A 22,314-nucleotide genomic window follows, 5' to 3' on the forward strand; every position below is an offset into this window, starting at 1 on the left:
GTCTTCCGGATGTCAAGATTGTCATCACTGCGCTGTTCAAACAGCGTGGTCTGACGGATGAGATTATTGATGAGGCGAACCAGATGCTTCGTGACATTGCTGACCAGAATGGCACTGATTTCTTACCTTTTGGGGACGATCAGGAGGGTATAATGAGCGAGGATAACGTTCATTTGAATGCGACCGGGTATGTCAAGTGGAACAAGGTCTTGGAAAAGGACATGTCAACTCGTCAAAAGGCAGATTGGACAGAATCGCGGCACGATTGATGATGAATCGAGAAAAATATGCTTTGTGTGTCTGTGATAGTGGAATAATTTTAATATAGAGAAAGCCCGTGGAGTCATCATTATGCCGTGTCCCTTCCTAACCCAGTAGAATGCTACAGTCTATTATGTACCAAATCCTCATCTCATCAGGTGTAACCATGCTCACATCCACTGACTCAATTGCTGTCGCTCCTCCTCTAAAGTCTTGAGACTCGTGGCTATCATGGTTATCTGATGCTTCTTGCTCGCGAGGTCCTGCTTGGCCTCCATCAAGATTCTGCTCCAGTTCTGCACGCCCTGCCTCATCTGCTGAATGTCGTCTTTCAATAGCCTCGTCGAATCCCCATCGCCATCTTTTAATTCACAGCTCGTCATCCCTAGATCGCACGCATCCGCCAGACTCCGGTGCAACGTGTCGAGGTGCATGCTGCACACACGCTCATAGTTTTCGATGTTCTGCATCGTGATAGAGCGCTCTTGATTTAACCGGTTCAGCTCCGTACTTTGTTCGCTGATGAGCTGGTCGAGGAATTGAAGCTGATGCGCGTTGTGCTCTCTGATGAGCGGTTTTGTCGTGGGCTTTTTTTCTAGAGGTTTTGTTTTCGTGGGGAATTGAGCGAGGATTGATGGGCGCAGTTTTAGACGGACGATGAGTTTGTCTCCTTTGAGTCGCGGATTCGACAGTTTGCGCGGCTTCTCGGGCGTGCGAGTATCATGGCGACGAGGAATGGCGCTGACCATTTCCGAGGATGTCTATAGTCCTGGCCACGGGCCTATATGTTGTGTTGTGGTGTGTTGTGTCTCTCTAAAAGTGAGGCTGGTAATGAAAACTCATGTTACGTGGCAAAAAAAATGAGGGGGCGGCTCAAGAGAGAATATGTCCGACGCGTTGCAGCCGCGGGAAGCAACCTTGAAAACGCGTTTGATAATTTGGCGTGTGTTACTCGGTTAACAAAGTGGCTTCTTGGACCAAAAATGTGTGGATGATATAAAACGCGTAGAACAGAGCTGAGCTGAGCTTGGATGGTGTAAGAGTCATGATGGAATTAAATAATGACTGGCAAAATATTTTAGTTACTAAGTGCCTAAACTGTAGCCACCCGCGTACCCTGCAGTTGTCGCAGGTTGAGCGTTTACTATCTATCACATCATGAATTTGAGACAACACATCACGTTTAGATTCAAGGATTATTAAAAGACATGTTTCTGATTTAATTGATTTGTTGAGACAGGTAGTATCTGATTCATCTTAGATACACAGCAATCCAACATCATACAATCGCCTTGAAACCTTGCGCCACAGTGAACAACAAGGAGCCCTCTTTGACCTCCCACCAGGAGTCTCACCGTGCCAAAGAGAGTGGCAATATTGACGGTATCGTTCAGAGACACACTATTAAGAGGTGTTCCATTGCACAAAAGTTCTTCCTGTTCCTCCACAAAACGGCTTAAGTCCGACGGTATCTTACACATCATCCTTGTTCAGAGATGCAACCTTGGACAGGTACAGTTTTCCATCTGGCTCGCTAAACACTGATCGTCAGTTCGGTCCTGTCCTGATAAAGTATTTCCATCATATTTCACATACTGGCTGGAGCTAGATCCGGCGCTGGATCTTGCGTTGGGTCTCAAGCTTGACCTGGGTCTCTTGACGGAGCTGGATCTTGTGTCAGCCGGTGACTCGGCATTCAGTACTTCTCCATGTTCTCGAGATTCCAGTGTCAAGGCACTCATTTCACCAGCCAGTACCTCACTAGGTAGTACCTTGTCGTCGTTGGTCTGAAGAAAAATTTGTGTTTGACATGATGAGGGTTTTGTGATGTGGAAAATTGAAAAAGAGATGAATGGACGGGAGGATAATGGTTTATTTTATACTCAATGTTGTGATTAAGTTTTTCTTTACATCTGAGAAAAATACAAGAATAAACCATGAACCGTGCTCTACTATCGCCCATAAAAACTAAAGTTCTATAAGTAGAAACTCAAGGAAAAATGTCTCACAGGAGGTGATCTAAACTTTCTTTGGCATTAGATACTTACGTGGGACGGCTCCCATGCACACAAGCTCGGTGTGTACAGCCCTGAAGAAGCTTCTTCTATCACGTACGTGTTCTTGTTGGGAAAGCCAGTCATTGGAAACACCGTGGTCTGACAAATTGAGTTTTTAATTCAGATAGATCTTTTGTTGATAGATCTGAGTATATTGAAAAGGCAAGGACTCTGGCTGATAGACCAAAAGAACTAACTGTATACAACCTCTTTACGAATAACTGTGTTTCTCTGCTACAGCAAAGCTCCAGAAGAAGTCCACTCACTACCTAGCTAGGAACCCTTTATCCTTTTCAGGAAATCGCCCGCGTGAAATATATCAACAACAAGGGAGCATGTAAATGACCAAGTATTCACCATGCTTTAGGAACTACACTCGGCTAGACAAAGAGGTAGATTATAGATCAAGGCCATAATAGCGACAGAGTTAACGCCAAAATTAAAAAAAAATAAAAAATAAGTCGACAATAATATCTAACCCTACTTTAATTATCCCGATGTGACTTGAACAATACAACTTTGACTCAACTCTTCACCACGTGACGTTTTTGTCATTCTGGAAGGGTTTCATCCATGCATTAGCTGATTCGCCAACACAGCACAGAAGCTGATGCTTCCATGAAACCAATCACTACCTAACTCCATCAGGCAGGTCGAGATAACTTGGTTCGCATTTATACTGACGTCAGATATCACCAAGATCTATCTTTCCACATGAAACAACCGAGATCAATAACTATCATTGTTCAAATCCATCTCTGTAATCACAACATCGTATACCGTCAAGATGGGCATGCCCTACTCCAAACAAGTCAACGCGGCCTTCGACCAAGTCACCCCGCTTGTCGCCGCAGGATTCGAAGTCCTTAAAACTACAAAGAACATCGCCATTCTTCTCGCCGTCATCCAAATCTTGGTAGCAATCGTGCTGACTTTGACTTTGTTGGCGATACTCGCCCTGATATACTCGGTCAATCCAGATTTGGAAGCAGAACGACAGGCTCTTGTTACACCATGCATGCAGTGGATCGCGAGCTGGCTGATCGAGTACGGGAATATTGTTAGTTGGTGCTTGAAGCTTCTTGTTGTACTGTGTACTGGTGGCTTGGGGACTTTCATCTGGTATAACTCTACGCCGACGTTTCCTGTTACCGAGAGACCTGCACTCGAGGACGGTGAAGGGGAAGATGGAGAGGAGCTGAGAGATGTTGAGAAGTTTGAGTAAAGGACATGATACCCATGCTTACTCAGGCAGTGAGTGGGAATACTGTCGATCAACACTTGTCACTTACTTACATATTTGATTTTAAAGGACATCTCGTGGGATACAATATCGCATTTACATCAACGTATCACAATTAAGAAGTAGCAAATATCGTGCAAATTATCATCTACGCAATCAAATTATATTACTGTATTCGTACCTTTCATTCCCTAACGCCTCGAACGCCAAAAAGAACAAATTACCTTCCTAGAACCCCGACATTAAAAGCCGAAGCCACTTCCGCAATCTGGTACCTGACTAGCAAGTACACAGACCCAACCCGCCCTTGTCTGGCAATGAATACTCAGCATCAGCCTTAGTCAAGATCTTGGGGTTTCCATAACCGAGACAAAGCTGCCAGAACAGCTCCCGGTAGAACCAATTGATTCCATCCGCTGGCCACTGCCGGTTCGCATGGCATCCGGTCCATGTTGCCAGGAAATAGTGAACTTCGTTTTGAGCTTCGCCTCTGTCCTGGTCGGTATGGTCCTGGCTCCACACGATGATTGTCTTGTCTCCAGGATCATCCGGGTTTGGCGTTAGGTGCAGCTGTTTGAGGCCCGGACCCGAGGCACTGTCGGGCTTGAGCTTGAACTTGATGCACCCATGCGGAAACATGGCAGTCTTGTACTCGTATCCAGAGATGTTCTGGTTCAAGAACCGTGGGTTGAGTTCTCGAAAGAGCACAACGAGCTGGCCGCTACGGGAAACTTCATAGAGGCAAAGAGCCTGGGCTCGGACGTGCGAGACCTTTTCGCAGAACTGATCCATTCCGTCTTCGTCAATCATGTAGACATTGCCGTCTTGATGGCCCCAAGAAAGCGTGTACATCGTGGTGATGGTCCGGAGTTCGTTGTCTGGTAGGATGAAAGCACCCATGCTGCAAATCACATCGATGACGATGCCTGTTAGGGCACATCGTGAGAAGCGATGGCTAACTTTACCACGGCGTACAGAAAAGTACTCAAACTCGAACTGTCCTGGATACTTGCGCATCAGTTGATCAGAGACTTTGAGCGAAGTAGCTGTACAACGGCCAGCCTTGCCCTTCCATGTAGCCTCGACATCGGCACTAGCCGCGATGCAGGCATCTAGAATGGTGTCATAGGTTAGGTCTCGGAATACACCCTTTGGATCGGCGATAAGATCATTGAAAGACTTACCAGAAATCAGCAAAAGGAATTCGATTTGCTTGTACGATGTGTACGGTCCCCTGTTGTAGACATCTGTGAACTCCTGATTGGCATAAGCCAGGAGTTGGCTAAGGGACGGCATGAGGAAGATGGAGGAGGGTTGCGGTGGGAAAATGTAAGAGGTGATGGTGAAAAGCTTCTGATGTAGTTAGTGTGAGATGTCGAAAATCTTAGCAATAGTACAAATAATGAAGTTCAGAAGATGTGTAGTGGGAGAAAGATTAAAAATTTGGAGTGGTATGAGACAGGGTATTTAAAGGAACGACGAACAAGAAGGATATTGAACATTTGATCAAACAATGCATTGTAATCAACAATAGAGTTGTATTGTACTCTAGAATGGTAGGTTCTAATGCGGCTCTTCATTGAGTGAAGCATGATAAACTGTTACCGAGCTGTTTGTTGGCTTCTGAAAGAGCACGGTTACTTACCACTTGCAACACGAGTGACAGGCAGTGTCAGCAAGCGAACCTGAAGAAGTTGACTGTGACCACAGTTTGATATAGGAATAAATGATTTCTGTGTAAGTAGTCTTGCAACATGGTAATGCCATATACATGTTGACCTGAGGATGCACCTATGCAGTCTTCAAAAATCATGTAACAATGATCAAACGGGTAAAGAGATGTCGCATTGTTGTACTCTACTATTTATTAAACTGCCCAAACCATAAACTATCATCAGGTCTCATCCCAGACATGACACCGTCCCTCAAACACATATCTCTCTCTTCAGAAGTAGATTTCCAATCCTTCATAACCTCCGGCCGCACCAACATCTGCATCACCATTCCAGACTCAGCATGCCATGTATTATGACAATGAAAAGCCCAAAGACCAGGATTATCGAGCACGACCCGAATAATAGCCCAAGCATATCCCTCGACTGTAACGACATCTCGTCTCAGAGGGTTCTCCAAAAGATTGTGCTTTTCAAGATATTCTGGGAGTTCAGCAGGACTGGGTGGGTATCCATCTCTTCCTTGCAAAAGAACAAAGAACTTGTGACCGTGGAGATGGAAGGGATGCGCGCCGTCGTCGAAGTTATTAATGGAAATGTCGACTGTTTGAATGCCTGTTGTTTCCAGAACAAGCTCTTTGTTACGATCAAACACGCGTTCGTTAATTGCGATTGGCGTCTTTTTCGATGTGCTCTGAACACCAGAGTCCAGGAAGCGATGGAGGGATGGACTGGTGATGTTCGGATGCCACGTCGACTCGTTGAAGAAACCTCTAGCCAAGCGCCAGTCGCCAATCTCAAAATTTGCCCGCAAAATGATGACTTTGTCCGATGGGGGTGGTGAGATAACTTCGACTGGTCGGAGGGAACTTGTGTTTAGGTCGCGACAGATAACTTCGATGGCATCGGGCCATTCCTTGCTGGTAGGTTTCTCATTTGAAGACGTTTTATTATGGCCTTCATATCGGATGATTGCTTTTGCTTCGGGTTCTAATCGTTCGTTCTCATTCTTGAAACAGTGCGTCACCATCCGCGCTCTCATCCAAAAGGCAGATCCTGTGGTGGCATTTGTTTCCAAGATGACGCTATACCGCTGCGCAGGAAGAATGTTGAGTCGATGGACCGATTCAGGATGTACGTCGGTGCCGTCAACTTCGGTAACGTAGAATGGATGCTCGTCAAATTGTACTTGAAACTCAGCAAATGCTCCAACATTTATGATGCGAAGTCGATGTCGTTGACCAGCCTCCAGATTTATGTTCGGCATCTCTCGATCAGTGCTATTGCAATCCCAACCTCGAAAGTCCAAACAATCGCGAAGACCCCGTCCATTAATAAGACCATTGTCTGGGACAGGTTCATTGTTCTCTTGGTCAGGTGCAAGGTACTCCATCAGTAGTTCAGAAGTCAAGTTGTGGTAGTGGTCCTGCACCATGACAACTCGATCCGTCGCGTAGTCTATTTTCTGAAGGTTGTGTTCCTTTTTGGAGTGGACGACCATCGGCCCAAGTAAACCATCGGATGCTTGCGCGCTGTGATGCGCATGATACCAATATGTCCCATGCTGTCCTCTCACGTCGAATTTGTAGGTAAATGTTGAGTTCGGCGCAATTGGGCATTGCGTGACACCAACAGTACCATCCATGCCATTCGTGCCGTTCTGGAACATGCCGTGGAAGTGAATCGCTGTCGCATTGGGGGCGTCGTTCTTGATGTGCACAATGATTGTATCTCCTTCATTGCATTCTACCAATGGACCTGGAAATTGGTTATTGATGAGAAGCATGGGTCTGTAGACGCCATCTGGGTTCAGTGTCTCTTGATTTATTGTCCAAAAATGTTCTCTGGTTGTTGGAGATGCGTCAAAGTCCCATGTCTGTAACAATATGTACTCCTTGGTGTCGCGAAGTTGGGGTATTGACGGGATATCCTCTTTGTATTCGACGCTGTTTGATGCCTGCGTCGCCTGGGGCTTTGTTGTCTGAAAATGTTCTGAATGAGAGTCTTGGTGATGTGTAAATGATGATTGTTGAAAGAAAATGAATGCAGTGAGCATGAAGATTGAGAGGACAGTCAGAAGAGCGACGACAAGCCTCATCCACCTTCCCACGAAAGTCTCATTCCTTGGGACGGTCGTGTCTGACATTTCAGCCTCTTCGCTCCATGAATCTGGAGACTCGGGGTCATCTTCCTTGGCCCATTTGAACGGCGTCTCTCCCATCTTCACTCAGAGACTCATCAATGCAACGAGATTATCTTGACTCTAGAAAGTCAAGAACAGATCATGAGTGAAACGACCCCAACATCCTCACTGTGCTCAGCTAGCGTTGGACAGCTCTAGCGGCTTACAGTGGAAATTACAGGGGTCGTGTCACTGCTAGCTTTGACCCGGATGAGTCGGCACAAAAATAGCATGCGCATAAACGCAGATAGCAACCACACGTGCGTAGGTTTACCCTCCAATTGGAAGTGTAATTGACTTGCAGCTGTCAATAGGTCCGAGGAATCGAGGGAAAATCTACAAAAGATCCTATTCTGGTGACCGAAAGTGGAGGGACGAAAACACTTCTCGGCACCCTTTCCGAGTCCCAATCTCCGTATCAGACCAGACGAGCCCATCAATCATATCACAAGAGTTTATAAGACTCGGTATATCATCACAAATTATGAATTTTGACTGAAGTAACTTTGTACTCGGGTTCATCTTTAATCAGCCATGTTGTTTCAAACCACCGCCATCTTGACTCTTGCGAGTCTTGGTCTAGCCCATTCACCTCGCCACAAAGAGGGCAAGACAGGATGGGAGACAAAGTACACAGCCACAGGTACCGCTGAAGTCGCTGCTGCTGCTGCGACAGCCAAAACCAGCAGCCCTACCTCCAAGGTAAAGGGCAAAGCGTTTGATCGCATCGCCATTGTTTACTTTGAGAATGAAAACTACGAGAAAGCCTTTGGCGATCGTAAGTATTGAGAATTCACCACTTGATGACATCTTGACTAATAAACACAGCAAACTTCTCTTGGTTCAGGTCCAAGGGTGTTACTCTCTCCAACTACTTTGGCGTCACTCATCCATCAGAGCCAAACTACATGGCCGCCATTGCTGGTGATTACTTTGGCATGCAAAACGACGATTTCAACCGTAACCCCCAAAATGTCTCAACCATCATTGATCTCCTTGAGCATCGAGGTGTCTCCTGGGGTCTTTACCAAGAAGACATGCCCTACACAGGCTTTGAAGGTTTCGCATGGGTGAACCACCAGAATGGAAAGAACGACTACGTTCGCAAGCACAACCCAGCTGTTCTTCATGACAGCGTAGCTACTTCTGAACAGCGACTTTCGCAGATCAAGAATCTCTCTCTTGTGGATACTGAGCACTCCATGTTCCATCGGGATCTCAAGGAGAACAAGCTACCTCAGTGGATGTTCATCACACCCAACATGACATCTGATGGGCACGACACTTCTGTTACTGTCGCTGGAAACTGGGCGCGCACCTTTCTTGAGCCACTCCTCAAGGATAAGCACTTCATGGATAACACTCTTGTTCTTATCACTTGGGATGAAAACGAATCCTACGCCCGCCAGAACCACATCCTCGGTATTCTTCTCGGTGATGCTGTTCCCAAGCATCTCGTCGGCACAACCGACAACAGCTTCTACAACCACTACTCTGAGATTGCCACCGTTGAGGCCAACTGGGATCTCGATACCCTCGGCCGCTGGGATGTGGGCGCCAATGTCTTTGACCTTGTTGCGCGCAAGACTGGCGATAAGTTGAGGAAGTGGAAGGCAGACACGATGGACAAGTATTTCTGGAATCTTTCCTACGCGGGACCTTTCAACACTGCTGGTGGAAACAAGCAGTATGTTGCGCCAAACTTGGACTTGGAGCATACTTTCTCGGGCCGCAAGGTTTTTGGACCTATTAAGAAGGAGTGGAAGGGATCTAAGGCGTCTAGCTACTACAAGGATACTATTGAGGTTGACGATGGTCTCAACCCTCCCAAGGGTTACAAGCCTGTCAAGTCTAAATAGACACACGAGAGCAAGTATTAGTGGAGTGCACGATATAGAGACAACAATAGATAGCCGAGAATACATTGATTATTCTTCAACAATTAAGCAATTATTTAGCTAGATCCGATTACTTGTGTTGCGATAGTTTGCCAAGCACATATCGTAGATTGCCAAGCCTCGGGCCGAAGATATCATACTACGAGCATGTGCTGTAGTACCCAAGTAGCTATAATCGATATCTAGACTAGGTAACCAATTGTTTTCTCCAACCCTGGTACTGCAGTGCACAAGACACCCCTCACTATCACGCTGCCAAATTGGTTGACTGGGGACCTTCTAAAACTGGAGATCGGCACTGGCATTGCGGCTCTTTTGTTAGCACTCGGTAGTGGCAATTTAGCGACTCAACCACTAAGAATACAGCATTGTCGCATGTGTGTCTATAAGTCCAACAGGATAAATCACGCACGGAAATAGCGGCACAGAGTCGGCAGAAAGTGCCGATAGCTCTCATGTTTCGTTATCCAATGGCACAGTCTTTAATAGATGTCTTGTAAGACAGAAGCTATGCTATCAAAGGCACGTGCGATGTTGCGGCCAGCTGATCTTCAGCGGATCATCAGTTCACAGACAATTGGTTGCTTTCAATATTTCCAGCTTTCACTCACATCTCTCAATCCTTCTCATCTCAGCAACACAGCACAAATATGAAATCAATTAAAACACCATCCTTGAAGCGCTTCTTCTCCGACTTCACGCTTGGCTTCTCCGATGGACTAACAGTTCCCTTTGCCCTCACAGCAGGGCTTAGCTCTCTGGGGAAGGCAGACACCGTCATAACGGGCGGTTTGGCAGAGTTATGCGCCGGCAGTATTAGCATGGGAATTGGGGGATATCTCGCTGCACGCGATGAGTGTCTCCCTGGTCACTCAACTATCTTAGACAAAGAGGACCTGAGGGATCACGCCAGTAGCGACGAAGCAAATGAGACGGATTGCATGGTTGAGCAGTCAGAGAAGATGCAATCAAAACTGGATGATCTCGTTAGGCATCATCTCGAGCCGCTGGATCTACCTGTTTCAACAATCACTACAATTCTTGACAACCTACAAAGAGAACCAGAGGACTTACGACACACCATATCAAAACTTGAATCGTTCACGGACCACACATCACTTCCCAGCCCTCAACTCACAACGTCGCCTATTATATCTGGCTTGACTATATCGCTTGGCTATGCCATCGGAGGCATCATCCCTCTTCTGCCCTACTTCTTTGCCAGTACCGTGGGCATGGGACTACGCTTGAGTAGCATTCTGTGTCTGATGGTATTGTTTACTTTTGGAGCCGGCAAGAGTTGGATCTTGAATCCGGATAGAGGAAATGTTGTTACGTGCCTCGTCGAAGGGTTACAGATGTTGGTTTTGGGGGCTTTAGCTGCTGGTGCGGCAGTTCTATGTGTTACTTGGGTTGCTGATAGATAGGCTCACTCCTTCATTATTTTACATGCGTAAGGATGCATTCAGAATCACTACATTAGTTCCACTTCATTACAAGCTCTCTCAGTTTGTGACTTTCACTCGCAGCCAATTCCTTTGTACAGGGTTTGGCTCATGTAAGAATCCTGGACTGACCTCAGCAGATGATATCTTCGAATCGAGTCACAGAGTTCGGTCTGCAATGATGTTGCCGAGCAATGGTTAGAAAAATTAGTTAGATATTAGGCGGGACCAATGATAAGACGCTGGAGACGTTGACAAGCTAGGATGGTGACGATGTGGCAAAAGCGATCTTCACAACAACTAAAATTTGTTCAAAGACGGCCGACGAACAGTCCAATTGATTGTCGACATAGACCGTAAGCCAGCAGATGTCTTACATCAAAAGCAGCTTAGGTACTGTGGTCTAGTTGGTTATGACATCTCGTTAACACCGAGAAGGTCCCCGGTTCGAGCCCGGGCAGAACCTCATTCTTTGCACATTTCAGAATCATCAGTCTCTCCATGAACTTGTTGGATAGAAGAGACTCTGTTTTTTTTGTCTTTGTCCTGTTGATCTCAGCAGACTATAATGCAGTTCATTTTGCAATGATACCGTGTTTAATTATCTATATTTATATTTAATCACTTTTGTCGTGTCCCATAAGGTATAGCGTCATTACGGAAAACTCCCGGCCCATTCAATCCAATCATGTTTCTTGTTGATCTAAAAACGCCAACCTGTCTTGAATTGAGTCAATCACCATTTGACCAACCTCTTTTGTTCGTACAACGGAACATGCAAGCCCTGGTCCTCCCTTTAGTAGCCAGTCTATCTCCTCTGCCGTCTTAATTAACCCATCAATCTGTGTAAGTATTTCCCGCACTCCTGAGTTGAGTATATCCAAGTTGGCGAGAGCTTTTGTTATTTCGACGTATCCAAGTTTTGACCGTATTGGAGGTTTCGTGATCTGTTGAGAGTGTGGAGAAGACGTGGGTATTGGTCTAGTGCTGGCCATTTTTGCTCTGCGAACGGTCAGCCATAGGTTCATGTGAGTATAGATATTGAAAAACCCACACGACAAAAAAGAATAAAATAAGACATGTCGCCTGCCGCGGTAGATCTGCCCAGGGCGTGGTCTTGGCAACAAGCAATCGCGGGTTGTTGTTGTTGTTCAGCTGCTCAGCCGGAGCAGGTTCTGTCAGCTTTCGCTTCTTGTTCGAGTTTGCGTTTGCGCCAGCGACGCCAGCGAAAGAGGGCATTTCCCTCTTCCGGCATGAAAGTGTTAGGTGAGTTGTGACGGTTGCCATGATTGATACACTCTCTCTTTTGTCTGGACCATTCAAACCTTCTTTATAGTCAAAACTGCCCTTCGCTAGTCAGGGCTGAAAGTCCAGCGCGTGTCGGGCTCCTGCATGCCCAATGCGAAGATCGTGGAGGGAAATCGCAAAGTAGGGATGTCGATCAAGATGGTCTAAAGCAAGCCATGTCAAGCTGGGGCTAGTTCCCACCGGCAGGTCTCTAGCGGGCCGCGCCTAGAAAAGAAGCAACAAGTTGGGATTAATTGGCGGTTGGATTGGTTCAATCTTGCCTTGTGCAACTTCAACGGTCACCGTGAAACGTGTTGGAGCTTGGTTGACATCAGAACTGGATGCATGAGAGCTGACCACTCTCCGTATACTTGCAGATCATCGACCATGTGATTGACCAGATGTCCACGAGACAGGTACGTGATTGAGTTTGGTGTGTTACACGAGATACCAATACAGGACAATAATTAATATATTTCTTTTTCGAGCGTTATTTCCCACCAGTCTTTTAGAGAGGCTGCCACGCTATTCCTTTACAGCGCATGCAGCCACAAGACAGCTTCCCACCGCAATCTCGCCCTCTTCAGCCATCATCTTAGCGCAATCGAGATCAGTCAAATATCATTTAATCTCGTCTCTATCCACGTGAAGGGCTGATACGTGATATCTATAGAAACACGCATCAGGAACCAGAGGTTTCATGCTCAATTGACCAAACATTGTCCTCTCAAGCTTTCACAACAGTAGTTCCTTTCACCACTGATGTTACAGGCGGGGGTTCTGCCAGTGGCCGTTGGAAGGGTAAGACAACGCAAACGGCCGCCAAAACCCCCGCCCGCCATGTCCTGTGGCGAGAGAGACATGTATCCCTGGAGGCAAACGATGCTGAGACAGACAGAATGGTTGGTTACACACAAAGGTAGAGTTTTGAGGCCTGCCCACAACTCTGACCGAAATTTGCAGTGGCTGACCGGCCCTGTACCGGTGAGTCTTGGTGTTGGCAGGGATGCTTCGGAACGATACATGTCCGATGCAAATACGCGAGATGTTTTAGTGAATGAGGCTGACCTCAAAGCGCCGGAATACCCTATATCGAGATTCATGAAACATGGAGAATGTCTTGACTGACGCCATTTAGACGTTGAAGCAAGACATAGGAGAGTTTTCTCCAGCCACGCAATAATTGATCGTTGCGCAATCCAAGACAAGATGGTTCATCGCGTAATTAGCCACAGAACTAACAGGGGCATCTTGGACTCGACGTTTGTGGCAAGCTGAAGCAGGCATCTTGTTGTTTTCAATCAATATATGGATCAAGAGAAATTTACGCGCCCAATCAATCTATCTTTATTATAATATTAAAACTTCGCGCATTTCTCCCAGACTCCTTCACAACTACCTCCTTCTAGGATCTTTGACAGTAAGCATTCTGACATTCTTGCCAAAATCGATAAAGATTCGACTTCATTGTGTGTTCGCACCACACAAACTTCCTCAATTTCATCTCAACCACTTCCCAGTCCAAATTATAAGAAATTGAATAAAAAGGTCGGTACCTTTGCATCAGCAGCGCCGCTTGCTTCTTGTTCAGCTGGCTCTTCGTCAGGCCACCTGCCACATGTAGTAACCAGAACGATATGTCAGGAGCAAGCTTCCACGGCGACACATGTCTTGAAAAGTCTGCAATGCACTTAAGTATCTCTGTGACGCACTTTTCTGGTACGAAATGACCTTCCCAGAGACCTGCAGAGAGTCTGTACGTGCAGAGATATGCTGCAAAGAGGCACGCTCTGTAGATCAAGTCATCCTGATTTTGCGAATCTGCTTTTGTTTGGCTGAGAAGATCCACAAGCCGAATCTCCAAGTTGGCCTGGTTATTGTATAGTGGATAGCCCTCGTCGTCCAAGTCCTCCATCAGTGGTACTGGGGCGGGTATAGTATTGATATCTTCATCGTTCAAGTCTGCCGATGACGCGTTTTGTCCGTGTATTCTGTCTACAAGCTGACACATCGCATTCAGGTCTTCGAACACGGCTAATGATGTTTCAGGCCAGCTACCAGTGTACGGCGCGAGTCCTTCTGGTAAAACAAAGCAGCTGTGGTATAGTTTGTTCTCTCGTAAGCGATCGAATGCATCGTTGCCCTCCAATGGTAACAGCCGAGGCGTACCCGTCGCCAGAGAACAAATTATGTCCTGCCAGGACAAAGCGCGTTGTATCTGTTGGATGCGTTGTGGACTGTACCCACTGGCCAAGATATCAGGGTGGTGCATTATTCGTTGAAGCCCACGAATATGCATAGCGGCCGTGTCAGGATTAGATTGGGTGTCTTGTACTCGGTACTCATAACTGATAAGCATCAGAATAGCCGTGATGATTTGTAGCGATGGTACGCCATCACGAGAATGCAACAAGTCTGATCTAAGAGACTCGAGCACTTGGCCACGGTGATGCAGAGTCTCATAGTTTGGTACATGGTTGTTCGCTTCCAAAGTGAGGAGAAGAGATAGAGCGTGGAACAACGTCTTATCCGCCAAGAAAGACAATGGGGCGTCCTCTACCTGGAAGCCCTGGAACAGTACCAAATTGGTTTGTTGGTCGACTCGGAACAATGGTTCGCCAGCAGACTTGACTAATGCTACGCTGCATATTAGCTTAATTGTACTAAAGAACAAATAATTTGGGTTCATACGATGTCTTAGAAGCTGTCGTAATCGTTCAGGGCTTTCACATAGGGTATCGAATGGGTCAAGAAGACTGCACCCAAGAACAGAGTAGGGACTGTCGAGCCCGGTGAGACAAGCTGTAGTAATAGCACCGTTGCCCACAGTGATGGGACCAATCAAATTCCCATCAGCCAAATCCATAGTAGTAGTTTCCATATCCTGGTCCCAGGTCTGATCCCGTTGTCTTTGGCTGTCATGTGAAATGCCGTGTTGTCTTTGTGTTGCTTGATGTTGACGGTGTGGAGCCTCATCCGGAGAGGACGAGCCCACAAGCTCGAACATGTTCGCCTATGACAGATGATAGATCACATACCGCGGGCTGTGGGGATGAACAGGTCATGGATTCACAAACTCATAGGTGGATGTGAAATGATGAGAGACGTCAAATCTTACCCGAGGGAATTATGCTTACCTAGCTTAGCTTACTAATCCTTCACCTGATTTCGGCGATCATCAGTTATGAGGGTAATCTTCAGAGCTGGCTATACTTACTGAAATGCTGGCAAACAAAATACAAGACGAAGAATTAAGAAAATACATGTGTGGCAGAGTACTTACTGTGATTATGCTCGTCAGCAACGCCAGTCTGTGCCAAGAACATCCACTTGTCAGCCACAACCCTCAACGCGATGAACTCCCTTGGGACTGAGGTAAAGGTCTGGGCAGAGTATAAATCTCTCTGTCAATCCCTGTACTACGGCAGTCTAGCCCCTGTATCATCAGGGCCAAGAAATGCAAATTAAGCTTATCAAACTCACCATGAGTAGGGTCCATCCTAGTAGCCGAACCACAGCAACTTAGTCAGTAGGTAGCAGAAACGTCGGCCTCCTACTCTAGGTCTTAGAGTACAAAGATATCCTAGTAGTCTAAGAAGCCTAGTCTAAGCAGCATAAGTTGTCCAAAAATTCCATCTCTTTTGCCTATAGCGGTCAACTTTTCTGATACCCCGAGGTGCGCCTGATTTTCTTGTTTCGATGGCCTGCTAGGCCATCGGAAACGAAGTTGGCAAAAAGTCTTTGATGTCATCAAAGGTTGTCGTTTCTGAGGTTGTCGTTTCTGAGTTTGTCGATTCGAGTGGGGATATGTGACTTTCTTCCCTGGTGGGTGCGTCAGTCATCTCAATGTCGAGAAGACCATCGACCTGATCCATACTGAAAACGTCAACCATGTCAACATCGGGGATGTCATGAATCTGATCTTGATGGATACTGTCAGGACCCTGTTCGATTTTGGAGATTTCAGTCATCTCAACGTCACCGTCAACTTGTAGACTGGCCGTTCTAACGGCACGTCTTTGACTTTGAATGATAGTGCGTAGATGAGTCATTCTAGCCTCTACGGCTCTCAGGCGCTGAGCCCGCAACTCCTCGACTGTCATTTGGGAAGACATGATGGAACAAGTGTGCGAAACTGATGCCGTGAAACTTACCTGTTGCGGTGGTTCTGACATCCGTAGATTTTGGAGAATGACGAGCTAAAGCAAGAAGACACAGAAGCCATATTATAAGCCAACTCATGTTATTCACTATTCTTGTGTGTGCGTGTGCATTGCTCACTTGTTTCCATAGTTCAATTCGATGAACAAAAACATATAAATTTACCCCAATAACCACGAACAGTCACTTTAGACGAACACACTTGATCATAGGTCGTCATTTCTGAACATTGGTTAATGTTTATCAATCCACTTGTTAGTAAATGCCGGACAGCTATCGGTCTTTGAGCACTATATATCCGGACTCACCTGTTTCTATATGCAAGCACGAAAATTGAACAAGGCGTGGCGAACATTGAACTGGCCCTTCCCAGTTTCGGAAGTAAAACTGGGAAGCGAATGTTCGCCAAGGGTCTTATCACGACATTGTGGGTTCAGTTCTCAACGGCTGCCTTGAACCGGCTTGGCGAGTGCAATCATGACATGTTGGCTGATGTTGATGTTTGCAGTGAGGCAATTGATTTCTCCGGCATTGTTGAGTCTATTTGTAAAAAACCTTTGGTATTTGATTCAAAATTGTCAATAGACTTAGTCAAGAAATCATTGTTCATCCCTCACACGGTCTTGACACCCGTGAAAGGGTCCTGTGATGTGTGATCTGGTGGAGTATCGCCTACTAACCATAGATTTATGCTTGATAATTACGGAGCCTCGAATAGCACCCAGGGTCTTTGTCTAATAATTACTCCATTGAAACAAGGAAGACACAGTTTTATTCGCCCCTCATACAACGTTTGTCTCCCGTGGGAACAACCCTTGGCGAATCGGGGAACAGACACACAACAGACCCCAACCCGTCGACTCCGCAGTTGGAGCACAAGTGGAGAAGAGTCTTATCCCGCGGGTAGAGAAAAGGTAAAAACCTTCCAATTCTTACAGAAAGAAACTCCTAATGAGTATAAGATAGACGTGCTTGGCGCATGAAACTCACGCGATTCCTATGATACTCATCAGCCAAGTGTTTTTCCAGGGCTTAACCTTAAACTCTTGTCGATGTTTGTTGTCAGTGTATTGGCCGCTGATGAATAATGCTCTGCCAAGCGGAAATAATCCCTGTCTGCCCAGACGGGAATAGAGATACAGACATACAAATAGCAGCTGAGTAGGCAATGGTGGACACTTTATATCTTGGCACGGGAAGACATTGTCGTGTATATCCGTGGCAACAGGTAAAATTCGGCCAAATTCCAAGAGCCGGGAACATATCATCGCATCCTCTCAGCTTGATATATGGAGAATAATACTTGGCAATGCGACACGGTCATATTCCTGCAATTCTACGAGCCATCATGCGAAAACGCCGATGTGAAAAAGACTTGGCAGGAGTGATAAGCTTGGAATGACTCGGCAGATAGCGGAAGACTGAGAAAATCAGAAGTAAACTGTTTCTCTTGTTGATGTCGAACTTGGGAATGGACTCACGATGCAAATTCGAGGTCGTGATATTTGTTAAGGAGTATCGGAACATTTTTAAATGGATGACGAGATATAAACTTAGAAACTAAGCATAAAATGGGTAGTCTCAACAACTAAACTTAATCAGGTCATGACCCCCGAAGCGCCTCAACAATGCGGTGTTTCTTCCCGTCAAGAGCCTCACGCTGAGCCGCAGACTAACAAAGAGCCTCACCACCTCGTACGTACAAACATGTAATTTATTGTATCCGATTTTGACAACATCGCCAAAATAACATGGAACAAACGGCTGAACCAAACGTACGGACTTGTCGCCGACGATCTTCCCCTCAAAGACTGAGACACATCGGCGAACCTCGCACCTCGCTTTATGGGGCCCCAGATTTCCGACCCTTCGCACCCCAGTTTTCGTTCCCAGGACCAAGAGAATTTTTGCGGTTTTCTTGATCCCCCGGACTCTTGGCTTCGGGGTCAGGAGGAGACAGAGTCTGTGTGTCTCCCTCCCCCGGGGGTTGACCGTCAACCGCCATGCGGGGTTTTAGACTGACTTCTTGTAAATATAAAACTTGGGTCCCATTTTCTTCATTCTTCACTCCCAGTCTCTGCTTGTCTCTTCAGATCTGTCCCCCTTTCTCATTCCTCTCTGTGCCTTTTTTCTCTGAGTTGAGTCCATTCCTACAAGCTAGTTTCTCGTCTCGAGCATTGTCCAAGGGCATACCCTCTCCCAAAACCTAATCTTCGTTTGGAGACCCATTCTCTAATGGCCACCCCCAACGAGAAAGTTGGCAGTGATGCTATGAAGGATCCTCAGGCTCCTGCTACCCACGCTGCTACTGGTCCTACAGACATCAAAGCCGATGATGCTTCTGCCATTGAGAAGGAGTTGGCCTCCGTGGAGGAAGGCTACATGAAGGAGGAAGGCCGTCTCCCCAGCCCCGAGGAGCAGATCGAAGCCCTTGGTATTCCCAACTGGCGAGAGCTGGAGAAGAAGATTGTTAGACGTCTTGACATGACCCTCATGCCTTGTGTCTGGTGTCTTTACTTCTTCAACTACCTCGACAGAGCGTCCATCGGTCATGCGCGCCTCAGTTCCTTCGATGCTGATTTGGGTCTCGTCGGATCCAACTTCTCATCTGCTGTCTCTATTCTTTCTCTCGGTTATGGTAAGTGACAGAACAACGAATAGTAGTACCGAGCTTTGCTAACCAGCTTCCAGTCCTTGGTCAACTCCCCAGTAACATGATGATCACCAAGATTCGACCCAGTCTGTACCTCTGTCTCATGGCTATTGTTTGGTCCGGCGTCAGTGTTGCTACCGTCGGTGTCTCATCTTACTCTGGTCTTATGGGTGTGCGATTCGCTCTCGGTCTTGTTGAAGCTCCTCTTCTGCCTGGTGCCATTTACCTCCTTGGTTGCTGGTACACAAGAAAGGAGATTGCTTTCCGCATGGCTATCCTCTACTCCGCTCAGACAATCGCTTTCTGCTCCGCTGGTCTTATTGCCGCTGCCACTTACGCCACTCTCGAACAGGCTCACGGACTTGCTGGCTGGCAATGGCTGTTCATCATTCTCGCTACTGCCGGTGCTGGTTCAGCTATGATCTGCATCTGGTTCATCCCTGATTATCCCACTTCCACAACCGGTAGCGCCATGTGGACTATGACTGAGGACATGCGAAAGGTTGCCGCCGCTCGTGTCATTGCCGATCGACCTTCTACCTCTGAGGGTAAGACCGGTGCCTGGGAGGGACTCAAGCTTTCCGTTCGCGATCCTAAGCTTTACATCCTTACACTCATGAACATCACCATCTCTGCTGCCTACGGATTCTCCAACTTCTACCCTTCAATTGTTCGCGGCCTCGCCGCTGATTGGGGATACGGTCCTGTCATCGCTCTCGTCCTCACTGCTCCCCCTTACATCTTTGCTGCCCTCGGTTCATACGTCAACGCCTGGCACTCCGACAAGGTCAAGGAGAGAGGTCTGCATTACGCTATCCCCGTCGCTGTTGCTTGCTCTGGTTTCATCATCTGTCTCGCCACCACCGATGCCCGAGCCCGTTACGGTGCCTCTTTCATCTACGTCGGTGGAATGTACATCGCCAACCCTCTTATTATGGGATACGTCAGTGGTGCTCTGGCCAAGACTCCCGAGAAGCGAGCTGTTTCCGTCGCCCTGTGCAACTTGTTGTCCCAGATCGGTAACTTTACTGCTCCTTTCATGTTCGTCGCCAAGGAGGAGCCTCGCTATATCAGTGCTTTCATTGGTATGATGGCCTTTGGTCTTTCATCTAGTGCTTGCGCTATTGTCCTCAAGATCTGGCTCACAAGATCCAACAAGCGACTTTTGCGCGAGGCCCAGCGCAACGGTACTGTTTACCAGCCTTATGCCACTTAAAAGTCGGGTTAAAGTTTTATGCCAAAGAACAATGAGGGGTCTTTATGTGGAGGTTGGAACAAGAGGGATCTGCTGGATGGGACAAAGATCACTCGAAGAAAGCGTTTGCTTTTATGAGAATGAGTTGGATGGACAATGATTAGCTGCTATAGTTTTCGTTTTATGAATAACCATCCTTTATTATTCTCACTTATTGACTGTACCTTTTTGCTTCGTGAAATTATTGTAGACGAAGTACTATAATTCCGGTCTGATGTACATTGCTTGAACCTGACTTGGGAGTTGATCACACACCATACACTCTTTTTTGCTGCTGGCACTGCTGCAAAATCTCATATTCTGTTTACATAGGTCTTGTTACCAAGAATATACCCGGACGTTCTTCAGTCCCACCATGATCGTTCGCTTACTGATTCATGATATGGTCTCATCGGCATGTCCACACTTCTATGCAAGATAGACAACTGGATCCGATGATCTTTACCTCATCCCTCTCAACTCTCCAGTAACTGACCCATTAATGTCTCCCATATCCGTCCCCAAATCCCGGTCTAGGGTCTTCTTCCCCGCATTCAAAGTCATCCCATCATTCGTGGAGCCTTGAATCCTGGTATCATCTCATGATTGGTCTAAGCCAAAGACAGTAATCCGATCGGTGCATCACCACACTTTATTTGTACTTTGTGACTTCGCATTGCTGTCTTGGGACGTGGCATGTCTTGCGAATGAGGGGAACCTAGCGTACATGTCACGTTTACGTCTTCGTACTTGCTGCGGCCGAAGGAGCTGTTCTCTAGAGTAGAGACCAAAGGTCCTTGCATAAAAGCCCCTCCTCCCTCTCTTTCTCTCTTCCGTCGGTTTGTTCTCTACTTCTTTCCAGCTCAGGTACTACAAGATGACATCAACACAATCAGTAAAGGCTGTCCGCTATCACGGTCAACAAGACATCCGTCTTGAATCCGTACCAGTCAAACCTCTAGACCCCACTACCGTTCGCATTGCTCCCAAATTTTGTGGAATCTGCGGTACAGATGTCCATGAGTATCTCGGCGGTAACAATCTCATTCCCAAACCCGGCACCCCGCACGGCATCACTGGTGAGACGTCACCACTTACTCTGGGCCACGAATTCAGCGGCATCGTTGAAGAAGTCGGCAGTGAAGTCACACGTCTTCAAAAGGGTGACCGTGTTTGCGTGCAACCTATCATCTACGACAACGAGTGTCGTTCATGCAAGCGTGGTCTTCAGAACTGTTGCGATCAGAACGGCTTTATCGGTTTGAGTGGTTGGGGAGGTGGATTGGCCGAATCAACTGTTGTGCCACAAGATGCTGTCAAGAAGCTACCGGATAATGTCTCCCTCGAAGTTGGCGCTTTGGTCGAGCCGCTTGCTGTTGGATGGCACGCAACCAAGATTTCGCCCTATGAAGATGGCAACTCGGCTTTCGTTGTCGGCGGCGGACCAATTGGACTGGCTGTTGTCCAGGCCCTCGTCGGACGAGGATGCAAGAACATCATGTTGACTGAAGTCAGCTCCAAGAGGCGAGAGTTTGCCAAGAAGTTTGGTGCGCATCACGTATTCGATCCTACAAAGGACGACGTCGTGGCGATGGTGAAGAAGTTGACAGGAGGTCTGGGAGCAGATGTTGGTTTCGACGCTGCAGGTTCGCAACATGCTATTGATGTGGCGTTCGATTGCTTGAAGGCTAGGGCAGTGTTGGTGAACATTGCTGTGTGGGAGAAGAGGGCGCAGTTGAACATGAACCAGATTGTGTTCCGAGAGAGATCTTATGTTGGATGGTAAGTGATTCCTAAACCTTGAAACAGTGTATTCTGACAGTTCTGTAGTGCAACATACGCCCTCGGAGATTTTGAAGAAGTTATCGATGCTCTATCGAATGGCAAGATTAAACCTGAGGGAATGATCACCAAGGTCATCAAGATGGACAAGGTTGTTGAGGAGGGCTTCCAAACACTCATCAACGACAAGGATAACCACGTCAAGATCTTGGTTGATGTTAGCGCTGGAGTATAGAGAGAGGCCTTGTGATTGACGCCAAGAGAGGAGTAGAAGCTCCAGCCTCAGCTGCGCATAGGCCAACTGATAGTCTAAGATTTTGCTTAAGTGACAAGGGTGATTCGGTCTAGCTACAGTAGCGTAGACATTAATTAAGGCCTAGACTCTGAATAAAGCAATAAAGCTTGCGCCACCGAATTGTCATAAACAAAAAGGAAAAT

At 46.9% G+C, this 22,314-nt stretch overlaps 13 protein-coding genes and 1 non-coding gene across 14 annotated transcripts in view; 7 read left to right on the forward strand and 7 right to left on the reverse strand.

Moving 5' to 3' along the window:
* FGSG_13181 (uncharacterized protein) overlaps positions 1–269 on the forward strand; it is a gene marked incomplete at both ends in the record, with an annotated part of 645 nt that extends 376 nt beyond the window's left edge. Inside the window, one exon of the mRNA XM_011329165.1 lies at positions 45–269. Within this exon, the coding sequence (XP_011327467.1) occupies positions 45–269 (225 nt within the window). The remainder of the gene's footprint in view (positions 1–44) is intronic.
* Positions 270–431: 162 nt separating this feature from the next.
* On the reverse strand, positions 432–1,010 carry FGSG_13182 (uncharacterized protein; the record flags this gene model as incomplete). The annotated part of the gene is made up of 1 exon (XM_011329166.1): positions 432–1,010. The coding sequence occupies one exon, from the start codon at positions 1,008–1,010 to the stop codon at positions 432–434; it is 579 nt and encodes a 192-aa protein (XP_011327468.1).
* Positions 1,011–1,346: 336 nt separating this feature from the next.
* On the reverse strand, positions 1,347–2,402 carry FGSG_13183 (uncharacterized protein; the record flags this gene model as incomplete). The annotated part of the gene is made up of 5 exons (XM_011329167.1): positions 1,347–1,409; positions 1,617–1,662; positions 1,739–1,795; positions 1,858–2,048; positions 2,310–2,402. The coding sequence occupies 5 exons, from the start codon at positions 2,400–2,402 to the stop codon at positions 1,347–1,349; spliced, it is 450 nt and encodes a 149-aa protein (XP_011327469.1).
* Positions 2,403–3,105: 703 nt separating this feature from the next.
* Positions 3,106–3,543, forward strand: FGSG_07676 (uncharacterized protein; the record flags this gene model as incomplete). The annotated part of the gene is made up of 1 exon (XM_011329168.1): positions 3,106–3,543. The coding sequence occupies one exon, from the start codon at positions 3,106–3,108 to the stop codon at positions 3,541–3,543; it is 438 nt and encodes a 145-aa protein (XP_011327470.1).
* Positions 3,544–3,840: 297 nt separating this feature from the next.
* FGSG_13184 (uncharacterized protein) lies at positions 3,841–5,063 on the reverse strand (the record flags this gene model as incomplete). The annotated part of the gene is made up of 3 exons (XM_011329169.1): positions 3,841–4,673; positions 4,746–4,914; positions 5,046–5,063. 3 exons carry the CDS (start codon positions 5,061–5,063, stop codon positions 3,841–3,843), a joined length of 1,020 nt encoding a protein of 339 aa, XP_011327471.1.
* A 358-nt stretch (positions 5,064–5,421) lies between these two features.
* FGSG_13185 (uncharacterized protein) lies at positions 5,422–7,455 on the reverse strand (the record flags this gene model as incomplete). Its single annotated transcript, XM_011329170.1, has 1 exon — positions 5,422–7,455. One exon carries the CDS (start codon positions 7,453–7,455, stop codon positions 5,422–5,424), a length of 2,034 nt encoding a protein of 677 aa, XP_011327472.1.
* Positions 7,456–7,909: 454 nt separating this feature from the next.
* Positions 7,910–9,276, forward strand: FGSG_07678 (uncharacterized protein). Its single transcript, XM_011329171.1, has 2 exons — positions 7,910–8,194; positions 8,245–9,276. The coding sequence occupies exons 1-2, from the start codon at positions 7,951–7,953 to the stop codon at positions 9,273–9,275; spliced, it is 1,275 nt and encodes a 424-aa protein (XP_011327473.1). The 5' UTR covers positions 7,910–7,950; the 3' UTR covers position 9,276.
* Positions 9,277–9,803: 527 nt separating this feature from the next.
* FGSG_07679 (uncharacterized protein) lies at positions 9,804–10,741 on the forward strand (the record flags this gene model as incomplete). The annotated part of the gene is made up of 2 exons (XM_011329172.1): positions 9,804–9,810; positions 9,915–10,741. 2 exons carry the CDS (start codon positions 9,804–9,806, stop codon positions 10,739–10,741), a joined length of 834 nt encoding a protein of 277 aa, XP_011327474.1.
* A 410-nt stretch (positions 10,742–11,151) lies between these two features.
* FGSG_20678 lies at positions 11,152–11,225 on the forward strand. The gene has a single exon. It is a non-coding gene; the product is annotated as a tRNA-Val (tRNA).
* A 220-nt stretch (positions 11,226–11,445) lies between these two features.
* On the reverse strand, positions 11,446–12,046 carry FGSG_07680 (uncharacterized protein; the record flags this gene model as incomplete). Its single annotated transcript, XM_011329173.1, has 2 exons — positions 11,446–11,761; positions 11,814–12,046. The coding sequence occupies 2 exons, from the start codon at positions 12,044–12,046 to the stop codon at positions 11,446–11,448; spliced, it is 549 nt and encodes a 182-aa protein (XP_011327475.1).
* A 1,405-nt stretch (positions 12,047–13,451) lies between these two features.
* Positions 13,452–15,111, reverse strand: FGSG_13186 (uncharacterized protein; the record flags this gene model as incomplete). The annotated part of the gene is made up of 2 exons (XM_011329174.1): positions 13,452–15,059; positions 15,085–15,111. 2 exons carry the CDS (start codon positions 15,109–15,111, stop codon positions 13,452–13,454), a joined length of 1,635 nt encoding a protein of 544 aa, XP_011327476.1.
* Positions 15,112–15,753: 642 nt separating this feature from the next.
* Positions 15,754–16,161, reverse strand: FGSG_13187 (uncharacterized protein; the record flags this gene model as incomplete). Its single annotated transcript, XM_011329175.1, has 1 exon — positions 15,754–16,161. The coding sequence occupies one exon, from the start codon at positions 16,159–16,161 to the stop codon at positions 15,754–15,756; it is 408 nt and encodes a 135-aa protein (XP_011327477.1).
* Positions 16,162–18,442: 2,281 nt separating this feature from the next.
* FGSG_07682 (uncharacterized protein) lies at positions 18,443–20,076 on the forward strand (the record flags this gene model as incomplete). The annotated part of the gene is made up of 2 exons (XM_011329176.1): positions 18,443–18,707; positions 18,899–20,076. 2 exons carry the CDS (start codon positions 18,443–18,445, stop codon positions 20,074–20,076), a joined length of 1,443 nt encoding a protein of 480 aa, XP_011327478.1.
* Positions 20,077–20,955: 879 nt separating this feature from the next.
* On the forward strand, positions 20,956–22,268 carry FGSG_07683 (uncharacterized protein). The gene is made up of 2 exons (XM_011329177.1): positions 20,956–21,876; positions 21,925–22,268. The coding sequence occupies exons 1-2, from the start codon at positions 20,972–20,974 to the stop codon at positions 22,109–22,111; spliced, it is 1,092 nt and encodes a 363-aa protein (XP_011327479.1). The 5' UTR covers positions 20,956–20,971; the 3' UTR covers positions 22,112–22,268.
* Positions 22,269–22,314: the final 46 nt, after the last annotated feature.

The sequence above is a fragment of the Fusarium graminearum genome, chromosome 4 (genome assembly GCF_000240135.3).
Source record: "Fusarium graminearum PH-1 chromosome 4, whole genome shotgun sequence".
Taxonomy (NCBI): domain Eukaryota; kingdom Fungi; phylum Ascomycota; class Sordariomycetes; order Hypocreales; family Nectriaceae; genus Fusarium; species Fusarium graminearum.

Coding starts and splice junctions, on each gene's coding strand:
- FGSG_07678 (XM_011329171.1), top strand. CDS start 7,951: ATGTTGTTTCAAACCACCGCCATCTTGACTCTTGCGAGTCTTGGTCTA. Junction 8,195..8,244: donor CGAGAAAGCCTTTGGCGATC/GTAAGTATTGAG, acceptor TAATAAACACAG/CAAACTTCTCTTGGTTCAGG.
- FGSG_07683 (XM_011329177.1), top strand. CDS start 20,972: ATGACATCAACACAATCAGTAAAGGCTGTCCGCTATCACGGTCAACAA. Junction 21,877..21,924: donor GAGAGATCTTATGTTGGATG/GTAAGTGATTCC, acceptor ACAGTTCTGTAG/TGCAACATACGCCCTCGGAG.